General features: G+C 33.2%; 4 protein-coding genes across 4 annotated transcripts; 3 read left to right on the forward strand and 1 right to left on the reverse strand.

Moving 5' to 3' along the window:
- Window positions 1–1,428: 1,428 nt before the first annotated feature.
- Window positions 1,429–4,378, forward strand: LOC133326422 (caspase Dronc). The gene is made up of 2 exons (XM_061535072.1): window positions 1,429–1,920; window positions 3,465–4,378. The coding sequence occupies exons 1-2, from the start codon at window positions 1,435–1,437 to the stop codon at window positions 4,353–4,355; spliced, it is 1,377 nt and encodes a 458-aa protein (XP_061391056.1). The 5' UTR covers window positions 1,429–1,434; the 3' UTR covers window positions 4,356–4,378.
- A 5,031-nt stretch (window positions 4,379–9,409) lies between these two features.
- On the reverse strand, window positions 9,410–10,216 carry LOC133326423 (large ribosomal subunit protein mL46-like). Its single transcript, XM_061535073.1, has one exon. It carries the CDS (start codon window positions 10,214–10,216, stop codon window positions 9,410–9,412), a length of 807 nt encoding a protein of 268 aa, XP_061391057.1.
- A 3,425-nt stretch (window positions 10,217–13,641) lies between these two features.
- LOC133326424 (small integral membrane protein 13) lies at window positions 13,642–14,557 on the forward strand. The gene is made up of 2 exons (XM_061535074.1): window positions 13,642–13,720; window positions 14,391–14,557. Exons 1-2 carry the CDS (start codon window positions 13,642–13,644, stop codon window positions 14,555–14,557), a joined length of 246 nt encoding a protein of 81 aa, XP_061391058.1.
- A 41-nt stretch (window positions 14,558–14,598) lies between these two features.
- On the forward strand, window positions 14,599–15,201 carry LOC133326420 (N-alpha-acetyltransferase daf-31). Its single transcript, XM_061535071.1, has one exon. It carries the CDS (start codon window positions 14,602–14,604, stop codon window positions 15,193–15,195), a length of 594 nt encoding a protein of 197 aa, XP_061391055.1. The 5' UTR covers window positions 14,599–14,601; the 3' UTR covers window positions 15,196–15,201.
- Window positions 15,202–15,775: the final 574 nt, after the last annotated feature.

The following is a 15,775-nucleotide window of genomic DNA, read 5'->3' on the forward strand; positions in this document are numbered from 1 at the left end:
TTGTAGGTGTTTAATAAAAAAAGATGTTGATTTAAGAAAAAAATAAAAGTGTTTTTTTGTTTATAGGTTATGTCATATGTAAAATACATATGCCAATTTGAACACAAAAATAAATGTTTTGTGTACGCTGCTAATTTTGACACACATAAGGAATTACATATGGATGAAAAAGTGACAGCACATATGTAAAATACATATCGTGTAAAAACACCATAAGTACGTACGTTATGTGCATTCGTCACAAAGTGACGAGACATAGCAGTGGGAAATGTATTGTAGTTGTCTGTAAATGCCTTGTTGACCACGAAGTCAGGCGCCAACGAAACGAACTTCTCATTGGGGTCGTATCGCTGGTAACGTAAGAACTTTGAATTGTCACAAGAGACATTTGGGATTGAAAGGTTTTTTGTAAAGAAGCTATTAATAGCTTCTGGGGAGAATATCCCAACAAAAAACTAAGGGAACTGATGAGGATCAGTGGCGAGATCCGAAACTATAGTCTTCCCTGCCTTACCCCTCGGCGGACAAAGTAAAATTATGAAAAACTTGGAATTATATGCCTGCATGAGACCTTGTAATTATACCATGGGTTACTCTATTCTCTTAAGAATATACCATTTATAAAATCTGAAATATAAATGGATATATTTCAGATTTTATAAATTGTATATTTTTGCTAAATTGATTGAATTAATACATTCCAGCATGTACAGGAACAAAGCAAATATTTCGAACCATCACAAAATCGATTACTCGATGTTCTCTCATAACTACAAAGTCGATTAATCGATTGTTGAAAACTCGACTTATATATCCCTATTTACAATTGGAACAATTGGATACCATTGGTCACTTGTCAGTACGAAAGTTTATTTTGTGTTGTTCGTTTCGCCTTTTGTTTCAAAAGAAATATTATCTCCCAAAAAAAATACAATTTAAGTGTTTTAAATTTTTAATAATTTTTTGCAATTGACCGCTGGTGCTTTGCTAATTGTAAAATAGATTGAATTCAAAACCATTTTGGCGATAATTCGTAATTTGCTTTTGGAAAAATAAGGATTTCAAAAATCCTACAAAGAAGACAAAGGAAAAAAGTTGTGAAACACAAGAACGAGAATCACAAAAAAAAAAACGTCAATTCATTTTCGTGAGAGATTCCCATGCCATATACGAACGTAGGAGAATCTTAATTACTTCCTAAACATTTATTTTTCCATCACTCACTGCCAACAAAAATTTTTCATTACCACTGCAACAACAACAAAAACAAAAAACTGCATTGGTAGCAGCGGCAGCAGCCACAAACAATTCCACCACTCACACACGTACATATAGATCAGCTATACTAGATATTTCACAAGTTCGCACATTACGACGTCACCTCCATTGGACATACGTGTAAACAAACAAAACAACGACCCGCGACCCGGCACAATGGACAGCGAACACCGTAAACGCATTGAAAACAACATTGATCGCTTAATCAGTTGTACGAAATTTGATGAGTTATCACATGCCTGTTTGGCTATGGGTCTCTTGTCACCGGTAATGTTACAGATTATTAATCGTGTTCCGGAGAATCAAATGGTAATGTCGGAGGCCGAAATACAAGGGGAACGTCACAAAAGACTGTTGAAGAAGATCACAAAACGTGGTCCAGATGCATTTGCTACACTGTGTCGTATATGTTCCGATCTGCATTATGATACTGCATTGGGTATACTGGTGGATAATAATAGATATCTATCGATACACAATAATAAAATGGCGTTAGCCGGGGCAATGATCCCAAACCAAGAATACGGAAATCGTATTAACAACAATAACAACAGCAACAATCATGATGAGGACAGTAGGCGTAGCAGTATAAGTAATGCAGATGAAGGTGATGAAGACAATGGTGATGGAGCATATCAACAGGTAAATTGATTTTGATAATTTATGCATAAATATTTGCAAAAAAAAAAAAAAAAACTTTCTAATTTTTTTCTTGTTTGAGAAAATGTACGAACTCGTAAAAGTGCTATACATATTTACAGATCATTAATGTTATATTCATATATATCTATTTATATATTACAGCAGATCGTATGGGTTTAGGGACTCAGCTTGCCCCTTAACTATAGACTTGAAGATTCAGCTTTCAACATTTTTTTAACAGTGCATGAAATTCTATTTGCAGCATTTGCTTTGTTTGTCCGAATAATAATGCACATACGAAATTTGTGTAATTATATTGTGTTCCCATGAACGATATTTAGTAGGTATACGTTTGTTGGTTGTCCCAAACTATATTACACAGCACCACAATCGGGAAATTTTCTAGAATATGACTCTTGTTTTAACCACTTAACCATTTCGCTTTTTCTTCAAGTGGGAAAATACAAAAAAAAGTCATCAGTTCGACTATGACTCATCGATACATCATTTCGAATATCTTTATTTGAGAGTTTACATTTTCTTAATATTATTATCCGTTTCTGTTATTGTTATGAAGTGTTACGATATCTTCTAAAATAAGTATTGCTGAAGTTTCTGCAATACTATATTATACTATTCCACATATTATTATGCTATATTATTCCACACTTCAGTATAATGAGGATATTAGGAAGGTTTCCATAAATAATAAAGGTATTTAGAAAGAATTGTTTAATAATTCTCAACAGAACAGTTTTCCCGCCTGTCTTTACTTCGCAGCAATACAGACAGTTTGCAAAAAATATCAGTATTCCAATGGTAGAGGTCAAAAATTTCTCCAGATTAATTCGTTCATTAATTATAATCATGTTTAGAGTGCGATTCAATCATCTCAGTCCAACCAATCAATACACATGCAAATACTATGTTTCGATCTCTCAACGATCATCGTGTAAGAGAAAGAATTGCTAATATTGAAAATCAGTAGATCAATATATAATGTTATCTGTTTTTATGTTGAGGCCTGAGTCTATGGAATTTTTGCTAATATATAGTGCTACTAGACTAATATGAAGGTTTATTTTAAATGTTTTTTGTCCACATCAATATAATCCTCTACAACTTGTAGATGTTTATATTGAGTTCCACAGCTACTCCCAAGGAAGAGGAAGATTGGATTCAATGCTTTTTGATAAATAACAATCTCAAAGTTTTGGCTACAAGTTGAACTAACGTTGAAGAAGTTGGAAATTATTTATCACCAAAATACACAACAGAGCTGAGAGTGTGGATTACTCTCGCTGTTGTTTTATTAAAATACATTAGTTTATTTAGAGTACATTCCAGTGTCATCGAGAGCGTCATACAAGTTTGGTAGTGCAACTATGGCTCAGATGATCAAGTCACGCAAAATTATAGCCTTCATAATATAATTCTTAGCTATAATTAATTTATAACACGCACTTTATTGCATTTAATTTTATCGATAGTTTTGTTTAAATATAACATTTAATTTATAAATATATATTTTTTATTTATCGCAGATTGACCGCAGACGTAGCAGCACAAAACCATTTAAATCTGCCCCCATATTGGAAGAATATACTGGTGAAATACGTCCCAAACACAAGTTTAAAGTGGAAAAAGCCAAGAGGATACTCAAACATCCCAGTCTGGATACCTATCCCATGGAGAGTAAAGACAATCGTGGCGTTTTCTTTATGGTTAACATGATTAATTTTCCCTTGGAACAGGATCGCCGTGATGGCGCCGATGAAGATTCACATTCACTGCTGCATCTTTTTAAAGAAATGAATTTTAAGATATTCTCCTTTACGAATCTTTCACACAACGACTTCTTCAGATTATTGGAGGAACTTTTAAAATCACATTACACAAAAAATACAGAATGTTTTGTTATGGCCCTTATGACACATGGTAATATGGACGCCAGTGTCCAACGTATTACATTCAGTGATGGTGCTGTTGTTAAAGTCAAAGAAATCGAAGAATATTTCCATCATCATGTTTGTGAGAATTTAGTGAATAAGCCGAAAATTTTCCTATTTCCATTTTGTCGAGGCGATATGCTGGAACTTGGTGTTATTAATAAAGTACAGACTGATAGTATTACATTTAACGCTGCTCCGAAAATGAAAAATATACCCATCTTGTCGGATTTGTTGCTCTGCTATGCCACATCGGAGGGTTTCAAATCCCATCGAGATCCCGATAATGGATCGTGGTATATACAAAGTTTTGTCAAAAATATGGCCATGCATGCTCATGATACATCGTTGGAAGATATTATAAAGAAAATTCAAGCAGACACAATGCATTTACGAACACCCGATGGAAGTTTGCAGACGGCCAATTATGTAAATGTATGTTTCAATAAGGCCTTATACTTTAATCCAGGCATTTGGCTGGAATAAATTCCATCCATACAGTATTGCAATGTAGTGCTAAGGAAAAAAAATCGGAATTTTTTTTTATTCCCATAACTATAATTATTTTATATAAAAGTGCATTTGTCTTTTTTTATAAATGTAGTTTATATAATCTTTTTTTATATAATTCATATCTTTAATGTTTAATATGTAAAACATAATATCTATAAAGTGATAATCATAATATATACAAAATATTAAGAAAGTTATAAGAAATATATATTTTTTGGTATGTTATATTAAAGCATACCGGCAATCATAAATGTGTGTTTATTAATTGGGTCATTTTGTTAGGGTGTTATAGTTATCAAATAGAAGAAACAATTAGTATATTAAGATTTCCATTAATAAAGAAATAAATAAAAAAAGAACACAATTTGGGTGGACTTGCTTGATGTGATATTGAGATTTTTACTATAGTCCATAACAAAATAAAATAAATATTAGGCATTTAGACTTTTCCAGCAAAACTTCAAACTAATTTTTACATATTTTATGTATAAAATATTATTTTTTATTATAATATATCACGATTAATTTTTATTTCAATTTAACATTTCTAATAACGCAATTTACAATTCATTGAGTTCATTTTTAAGCTGCAACAATATGTTTTCTGTACCAATAGGTTCCTTATTATAATCGATTTCCGGTTCAGTTTTACAATTGGTATCCTCAACAACTTTTTGTTGTTGCTGTGTTTTTTTAATTGATCTAGATTTTGACAATCTTTTAACTACTTTTCCACTGGCCTTAGATTTGTTCAAAACCGTTATAGCTCTTTTTCTTTTTTTATTAGATTCTCGAAGATAAACAGTTGCAGGCAATATTTCTTTGTGGAGCGCATTACTTTCCGTTAGCCATAAAGGATCCAATGTTGTGGGTAGACATTTAATGATTTCAGGAAAAGATTGTTGAATTTTTTGTTTCAATAAAATTGTCTGTTTGTCGGCTTCCTCGCTGTTGACTTCTTCGATTAGAGCCTAAGTAGAATATATTTTAAATGTAATGTGATTTGATATAGAGAAAAAATCCAATGTTACCTCAAATTCGTTTGCAAGAAATTTCGCTGATACAGGATCCAAACTTTTTTGAGGTAAACCCATCAAGGCATTGCTAATAAAGGAATATATTGCTCTGAAAAGAAATAAACGTTAAAATACTATGAATGTTCATTTTCTAGTTTCTCTCAAGGTAATAATTTCAACACGAAAATCGAAAACTTTTACACGAGGAGCAGCTAATAAGCATGACTGTTTTGAAATGATTGGCCAACAAAAACAAAAATTTTTATGCGGTTTTTTGTTTACTTCGTATAAATCTTGTACGCAGAAATTGCCATGCGGTTTTTTGTTTACTTCGGATAAATCTTGTACGCAGAAATTGCCAGTATATTCAAGAGGTGTGGCTGAAGTCTAAATTGATATCAATTATATGGATATATGTGCTCATTTGGGAGGTATACGGACACGTTTATAGTTATATTATAGTGATAGTTGTGTAGGCTATCATAGGGTTAGCCCTGTCCGACTATACAAGCCAACAGATTTTACATAGGTTTTTCAAAAATATGGCAATTTGCAAACTTTAGATAAAAAATGCATTTGGTCCATAGAATCTGCATGTTTCGGTAGGTATATTTTAATCGTATCAAAGTGAATATTAGAAGTTCTCATTTTAACACTCCATTACTATACAACTCACAAAATGCGAAAAAATACCTACTTCATATTAATGCCATTTAAATCTTCGGGTGTGGGTAGTTTTTCATTAGTAACTATTGCGTTTAATATAATGGCTGGTTCATAGTAACTATACTTGGGCACATCCATTTTCTTGAAAACTTCTAACCACTCCGATATGTTTGCAAAGCATAGGGAGTCGCATTCCTGATGGACATACTGTTGTGCCTCGTTAATACTTGTTGTTAAATATTCTGAAATGAAGAATATAACCGTATAAGATAATTAATAAAACTTAACTATAACTTAAAATAACTTTTTATTAACGTTCTGAACGTTCTGATTTCCCGTTTAGTTTAATTACCTGAAATTTGACTGAAGTCTGGTTCAGGCATATTTTTCCTTAATTCGTTATAGCTTTTCGAGGACCATCCGTGTTCCAGTAAATGTGTAATTGCAGCCGCTTTGCTTTGACGTTTTATTTTAGGTTGAGAAGAGTTCTTTGAAGATGTTGCTTCCCGTTTTTCGTTCGATTCATTGTGTGGTGTTTCCTGGTCGTCGCTTTCAATATCGTCCATAGGAATATGCTTCTCTTCTTTCTGTTCATAGTCACCATAGGTTGAAAAACTATATTCTTCATATTGTGCATTGCTGTCTTCATCACTATCATCTTGTAAAGCTTCATTTTCAACCTTTATTTCTATATTATCACAATTATTCATTTCGAAATGAAGCCTTAATTTTAATTATGAAATAAACAAAAATATGTTGCACTATGCGGATTCAATTGTTTTTGTTTACTGTGGACAGACATCTATCGATATGTGATCTGAAACTATGGCAACTCCAACACACTACTTTATAAACATTAATGGCGACTTAGACTACATGACTACATTGTCGTAGGCATGTTACAATAGGTATTTTCGATTACTTTTGCGGTAACATTTACTCAGTAAGAATTTACTGGTAGTAAAAATGAAAAAGAGAGAAGAAGAGATTAAAAACTAAACGAACAGCATGTAAAAAAGATGTATGTCCCAATTTAGATTAGGCGAGTTTACTTGCGGCAAGTCTTTGTGTGTAGGAGAGGGGGGCATGGGGAATAGAAATGTAAAAAAATTGCTCAAACCACCCATATGTCATCTTTATCGGAAATTTGAGACGTTCTTGAGGCGTAACACTGCTGTAGTATCTTGTTACATCTCCCGGTTTTCCAAGCTTAAAGCTTCGCGATTTGGAAGGCAGTGGAATTGATAAAACGTCTGAATACATAGGTCGTTGAACCGGTGACTATCTTCGTGGATATTTAACGGCTCTTAAATCCATCAAATCTTGTTATATCAAGATTTGTGTAGAACAGCTTTGGAAGAACTTACAACTATCGGCTGTGTTGGATACCAGAACACCGTGACATCTTGGGTAATGAAAGAGCAGACGAATTAGCTAGACGAGGATTTCAATCCAGAGATCTAACAATTGATGACTCAATCAAATCACCCATATGTCATCTTTATCGGAAATTTGAGACGTTCTTCGACGAAAGAGCCTATGAACTTTGGCACAACGAACCTAGGTGCAATGTGTCAAGATCCATTTTGCGGACACTGTCTACCAAAAGGACACACTCACTGTTGAACCTGAGCAAAGCTGAAATAAGAGCAATGACAGGAATCATTACAACAACTGAACCTGCTCTAATCTACAGCATAATTAGTAACCTAAAGTGGTCGGGAAAGTGTAACCTCGACACGTAATATATCTTCTGTCCGATCTCTATAGCCATCCATACTGTTTCAAACTTACCTTCTTACATAGATCTCTCCTTATCTCTTTATCTTTTCATGGATGATCATAATGGACATGACGGCCTCAGAGTGCTGCAGCCACATAAGTGACTGCACATCCCCAAACCTAACATAATCTTCGGGTTAAGTTCCCGTTTTTTTTCAAACTTAAATAAAATTCGAAGATGGGGAATATAGGTCCATTCTTCTTCCTAGAAATTGCTTAATACACGGCCGTGGTGTTTTTCGGTTTACCCCTTTCACAGTTACCGACTTTGCGATTTTATCGGAATTAAAAAAGACGAGGATCACAATCTAGAGATCCAGCAATCGTTAACTCAATTAAACCACCCATTTGTCATCTTTTTCGAATTGTTGAGACATTCTTCGACGTGCCAGTAATTAAAGCACAACGAATCTAGGTGCAATGTGTCAAGTTCAAGCTAGCCAAGAGAACTAACTCGCTGTTAAACCTGAGCAAAGCTGAAATAAGCATAATGTCGGAAGTTTTAATTGGGCACTGATATGTCAGTAGTGCTATTCTGTAACTGCTTAACGACAGAATTGCCGACAATTGTCGATAACTGCAAATTTTATTATCGTTAATTATAGAAAATATTCGCTAGTTTAACGACCAAAATAAAGCAGTCGTTAAGCCCTACCGATAGATATGAAAAAGTTATTATTAAATTTTTATTTTACTGATATTTGTCGGGTCTGGCAGTAAATGGCGAGAAGAACAAGCTGATGCTATCAACGCGCAAGTCGTCCAGTAGACTTGGACCAACTGTGGAACTTTAGAACTACAGCTTCGAGGTAGTTAAAGATTTTATATATCGTGGTACCGCCATAATTAAAACCAATGACATCATTTTTGATGCTACTATGGTCTAAGTAAGCAGTTTAGAAACAAGGCCAACACACTTTACACAAGGCTCACACTTTACAAGACGCTGATACTACCCGTGCTAGGTAGTATCTCGGAACATGGTCTTTCAAATTGGAGGAGTTGAGCACAAGACCGAGTAATAGTATTAATTTTGTTTTGTGGTTTTGTGAACTTAAACATGATATATTCCATCATGTTATGTTAACGTAATAGGTTTGCAGGCATTTCTATCAGAACCTAAAACGGACTTAAACCCCTTTCAAAATAAACGACCCATTTATAAATGAATATATACATCGAACGAAACATTAACTTTCATCCAAATTATGCACAAAGTTATATTTTTACCAAACCTATATCAATCTCGGAGATGAGTTCAATTCGACATACCCTTCTGGTAGCTCAACCACAAAACTAGTCATTTGCATATAAATCTAATGGAGTATCCGATTTAATCAACAGATTACACATCCTAATATTTTTATCAAACCTACATTAAATCGAAGATTTTAGAGCAACATTTTCTGCATGGTAGGTGGGACAAATTATTATCCCACCCTTTACTTCTTTATGGATATACAATCATTTTTATATTTTCTATACCCATAAGTTGTAAATAAGTATAAGTATTTAAGTATACAATCATTAATTTAACTTTATTCCATCGACCGTAATATTAAACTAAAATAAAAATTTTTGAACACTTTCAACATATCGTTCGTTGTTTAGCTTAGTACTCAATGCATCCTTTTGCATCCAGGCAAAATTTTTGCTAACATTTTTATCCACATTTCCATTTTTAAGCGAGGCTCTGAAAAAGAATACCTTGGCACCCACTGATTGATCCCTTACTGATGCAGGATACTTATATTTATAAAAACCACAGGGAGCATTGCCGTAGAAAAGCAAATCTAATTGGTCACCACATTTTTCACGTACAATACGTTCGGCAGCTTGGCGCATGGTTTCACCATCCAAACGTGGACCTTGGGGCAGGAGGAAATGTTTTTTAGAACCCACGGTTTGTTCCACCAATAGGTATAATGTGTCGTCTAAACAACGATTTGTGGACAATATATTGTTGGCTTTGTCGTCAGCTGTTGTACGTGAAGCTTTCTCGAATTTATTCAGTTCTTCGGTATATGCATCCTTCAGATCTTGGGCAGTTTGCTTCGATGCGGCTTCATCCAAATCTACTTGTCCTTTCTTTAAAAGTTCAGCCTGCTTTAAATCACGTTCATGTTGAAGTTCACTGTCGGATTTCAGAGATTTTTCAAATTCAACACGCCACAAATATTCTTGGAATTCTTTTTCTAAAGCATTAAACTCTTTGGATACCACGGGCAGCCTCTCAACCAGAACACCGGCATATAAATCCCACTTTTCTTGTTTTGCTGCTGCACCTGGAGCAGAGGCAAATGGACGAGACAGCGAAATTGTATTCAAGCGCACTTGATTGGTGAGAATAACCGTAGCTCTTCGCAGCATTTTCAGTAAATTATATTCTTAACAAAATTTCTTAATATTAAATAACAATAAACAACAATGGAAGGCAAATAATTCCGAACAGCTGAACATAACCTACAATTGTTAGTTTTGCACAGTTGGATAAAGTGTACTAAATGTTTTTATATATAAAACTTTTTGAATTAAATATAAAATAATTTATATTAAATATTGCATTTTCATTATCATTCTATCTAAAAAAGTGTAAATTAATTGCGCTTTTTGTAATAATTATTCTATTTTCCTGTTGTTTTACACTGTGTTATCATTATACAGTGATTGCCGTTAGAAAAATAGTAGCAACACCAGTTGTCATTTCACTGTAATCAGCTGTTCTTCTGTCCGCTCCCCATTCGTATATACAATTTTCGCGTGGTGTTTGTAATATTCTGGCCGAAAATAATAATTATTTGTACAATACTAAACTATTGTGAAGAAATCAAAATTAGCATCAACAAATAAGGTATTTAAATATTATTTACAATATATTTTTATTTTAAATATGTTAATTTTTATTTGTGAGAAAATTCTAACCTCTGACTACAACAAATGTATGGAAATATGTGGTGGATACATCTTATAGTGGGCATGTTAGAAAATAATATAGTGCAGCTTCTCCGATGTTGTGTTGCTTTTAATGGGCACTTGTTTTTATATGTTTATGTGGACCAATGTAGACTATAGGTGTGGGGTAACCGTTGTCCATACAACTTTTACTAGAAAAGATACAACCGGCATCGTTGGCAACAAAATATGGACCTCCGCAATGTCAAACAATTTAACATGCCTTGGCCTTAAAACAATACATATCGCTGTTGTAGCATGGTGTCGTAGACAACAGTTATGGAATTATTTCATTTTACCGAAAGTCTACAATTCCAAGACGAACAATAATCTGGATAGCAACACATGTAATGATCCAACGTATGTACCTGTGTGGAACGTAAAATTACGGCAACAGTTGTAAACACTATGTAAGATGTTAATTAAAATTTTTATAATTCCTTTAGTATCTTCCAAACATTGACTGTTTCTATATCCAAAATTCACAAATTGAACAAATTTTGATGTACATAATATCTATATCAAGTTAATCGACAAATATCGATATTTGATCTCTATGTGTCTATGAAACTGCTTGTACTCTCAACGATTATATGTAGGATATAATATTTTATTTTTTGTTCTAGACAGATTCAAGTTAATTTATTCCAATTTAGTACGAATACTTCTTGTACCGATGTAAATCATTAAACAAAGATGAGCATATACTAGTTTAAAATTTTGTGTTGTCGGAGGGTGAAAATGTTATCAGCATAGGCCCATTTCAACACACAAAGAATATAAAGGAACCCTATAACCTTTAAATGGCAATACCACCTTTATCTAAACTATTTTGTTTAATGGTTTGCCTTCTTCTATACTGCTGTATCTTCATGATTTCAAGAAAAATTCTGTTGTGTTGTCTGGGTTAAATGTCCAATGAAATGTCATATTTTTGGTATACATTTCTTTAATTTTATTAAAATAAACACACGTAAATACTCTTATTCTACACCGCTAATTTGGTGATTTATGGAACCAAAAATATAAATTTTTCCTTTCGTTTGAGCCACCTCGAAATATTAAACCAAGTCCCATTGAAATATTTATTCTTTATCTGAATAAAATTCAATGTCGTAGTCCGTCTATTGGAATCATTATAAGAGCACGTTATATTTGCTTAGCATTAGCAAATATAACGAAGCTTGGTATTGAAAATGAGATATATATGAAAAAAAAATCCTGATCCATTTTTAAGTATAGCCATTATATAATGGAACCACCCGAATGTCGGCATTTAGGTGAGATAAAGCCTGGTTTTCAAACAAAGTATTAAGTATTTAGTATTTTTTATTCTCATTTTTTGTAAGACCCCGCATTACGGCGCCTCCCAAATGTCGGTCACGTTTTTACACTATATTGACTTTTAATTAGTGTTATGCTGCCGCTGCCAAAACTGCCGCTTTTCTGTTTTTTTTTATTTTTAAAAACAGATGGCTGTCCTCCTCCAGCTAGTCCACTTTCTATTAAAATAGAAGATATAGGACCATACACCATATGTAGACACCGTCCACCGTCCAATCTATGAATACTTTGGATTACTGTTGTATAAAAACGAGATCTTATAAACAATTTTTGCTCAAATTTGTATTCGATGATAAACTATTTCGGTAAACTAGTTCGGTAGACTAGATTCGGTAGATTGTAATTTTTTAAGCCCGTTGGCGTCATTAGCTCTTTAAAATGCGACTTTCTTGTCAGCCGTCAGAAGACAAACTTTTTTCCGCCCTTTATAGCCCACACAAAAGAATATTGCTTGTAACGACATCTCTAATTACGACATATCGGTTGTAACTATTTGTTGTATGTGATTTTTCCTATAAATGATAACGACGAAACCTGCGAAGAAAAATATTTCTCACAAAATACCGAAACCCCACCTGCTCAAAGATAGTGTCATGTTTTATTATTTCGTTCTTAAGAATTTAATTTCTATACAATATATATTATATTTTTCATTCTTTCTGTGATACACGTATCAGTGTAAATGTACAATATTATTATTATTATAAATTTATTTATTAATTTCAAAGCCAAAAAAGCCTTATATGGCCAGTATACTACAAAATAAACTTAGACCAAATTAAAAATATAAATTTTAAAGAATAGTATTTATTTTCATGTAACATATGTTCAAGCTCTATAATTATTCATTAAAAGTAATAGATAAAAATCATTTGAATAAGAACTACTCTGAATTGACTTACAAAAACATTAAAGTAAAATATTAAGTAATTACAAAAATTTATCTTCAGTATTCAACTACTTGAATTTATTTCATTATTTATATATCAAAACAAAATATGTGTCTTAAAATTACTATGTATAATATATATGACCTACACTTGGTTAATATCGCTTATAACGACCAAAGTCGCCGGTTTCTTGACTGTCGCTATACGCAATTTTGTGTTGCCAAAAGTATTCGCAGCTTTCACATATGAGTCATATCATTCAATGTGAATGACAAATATAGCTTCGTAAAGAAGAAGCAAATAACATAATCATTAAACATATGTTTTGGATGCCAGATTTGTTGTTATTCAACTTTATTTATTTGTAGCTAAGTAGTAATTGTTTCGTGTTAAAAAAAGCGCGTACTCAGTGTTTTATTATTATTATTTCTATACAATTTAGTGATTTTTGTTTGTTCAAACCCCAATATTATTTATTCATTTGTAATAGAAAACATATAACGTTGACAAAAGATATGTTCTATTGTTTTGTGTATAAAGACAACGTAATATCAGTGTAAAACGACATAGTATCCCATACGCTAGTCCAAATTCTAGAGAGTTAGAAAAATGTCTTTAGCCTCAACATTGGCACTCGTTTTTACTGTGTTAGCTTCTGTAACAATTGTTGCTGCCATTATATTATTGGGTAAGACCTGCTGCTCCATTGAATATTATTTACATGTTTAATTGTTGGTGATGTAAAATTGTTGTGACGTCACTAAATAATACAATACACGCGAACTCCTCTCCATAGATATCAATCGAATTGCCTTAATGAATGGTGTTCTTTTTCCGCATTGTCATTAAATCATATTAGTATTTTTGTTGTGAAACTTTGACCTTATCAATATTTTTGAAAGAAATGATTTCTACTTAGTCTTAAGCATACACATACATGAGTACATATGAATTTGAACACGTATTAAACAATGTGCTTTTTGGTGATTTTTGCCATGCACGGAATTGTTCATGATGGGAAATAATTTGAATTAGTAAAACGTTATTTTAATATAGAAAAATAAGTTTTTGTCATTCTTTGTTTCCTATAAGTAGATTTCACCAGTTCAAATTATGTTTCTGAAGATGGCAATCCATCACTTTTGTTACCTCGCTTACAATTGGAGTATCGGATTTCATCCATTGATTGCCCATCGCAATATTTTTACCAAGTTCAAATTCAATGTTTGGGCCCATCGAGTGATATTCAGGGATTGAACCCAATGCCCGAATGTATTTTTTACCTTCGTATCTCTAGCCTAACATTTAATTTCACTGTAAATTTAATATTAATTTGTTATCACATTTTCTCATTTCAGGCTGGTTCCTAATTTGGAAAGCATTCTTGTCTAAATTCAGATTAGTACGAGAACTCTTGGGACAGACAAATCCAGACGGCTCACCAGCAACTCCGGAAAAATCAACAGATTCTATAGGTGGAACAACACAGTCGCATGCTAAAAGTAGAAAAATAAGAAAAGACTAATTTCGAATCATTTGTAAACTTGCAATACATACTTACCTATCACCATGAATATTCGTTGTGCTAAACCTGAAGATTTAATGGCAATGCAACATTGCAATTTGCTATGCCTGCCCGAAAACTATCAAATGAAATATTACTTCTATCACGGACTTACATGGCCACAACTTAGCTACGTGGCCGAAGACGATAAGGGCAATATTGTCGGTTATGTATTGGCTAAAATGGAAGAACCCGAATCCGGTGAGGATAGCAAACGTGGCCACATTACATCACTGGCCGTTAAACGTTCCTATCGTCGTTTAGGTTTAGCTCAAAAACTTATGAATCAAGCATCCAAAGCAATGGTGGAGTGTTTCGAAGCACAGTATGTTTCGTTGCATGTCCGCAAAAGTAATCGTGCCGCCTTAAACCTCTATACCAATACGTTGAAATTTAAAATCATAGAAATTGAGCCCAAGTACTACGCCGATGGTGAGGATGCATATGCTATGCGAAGAGATTTGGGTGAATTCGCTACAACAAAGTCTGATAATATAGAAAATCAAGAAAACAATCAAGATAACAATAAAATACATTATCGCGAATCTGGCACAGCAAATCATCATGATCACCATAATCATGATGGTCATTGTTGTTAGAATAATAGGGAGTAAAGAATAAATATGCTTCTAAGAGATACGGATAACCAATTTTTTAAGAAACTACGACAAGATAAACGGAGTATTTTTGCAAATACCAATACAAAACAACTTTTGCATTTTATTACATCGTTTTTTTGTGATTCAGGTGATCAGCAACTACAATTCTCTATCCTCAATGTGTATATAAAGAACAAAATAATAAGAAATCACAAAAATGCATAATTCTTTAATAAAGAAACGAAAACTAAACGAAGAGTGTTTTATTTCTACAACCTTCTCAAATCTGTGGTACAGATACTTTATATTTGTGCATATGTTAATAAAGGAAACGAGAATGATCTATATTTATTTTTGAGAATAAAAATAAGACTGTCGGTCCATGTATTTAAATGGTGCACCAAGCTCGCCTATAAAAGACTCCCTTCAGCTCGTCTATGAAAGACTCCCTTCAGCTCGCCTATGAAAGACTCCCTTCAGCTCGTCTATGAAAGACTCCCTTCAGCTCGTCTATGAAAGACTCCCTTCAGCTCGTCTATGAAAGACTCCCTTCAGCTCGTCTATGAAAGACTCCCTTCAG

The sequence above is a fragment of the Musca vetustissima genome, unplaced genomic scaffold, assembly GCF_032173495.1.
Source record: "Musca vetustissima isolate MV318-11 ecotype Yass unplaced genomic scaffold, APGP_CSIRO_Mvet_v1 utg178187, whole genome shotgun sequence".
NCBI classification, from domain to species: Eukaryota; Metazoa; Arthropoda; class Insecta; order Diptera; family Muscidae; genus Musca; species Musca vetustissima.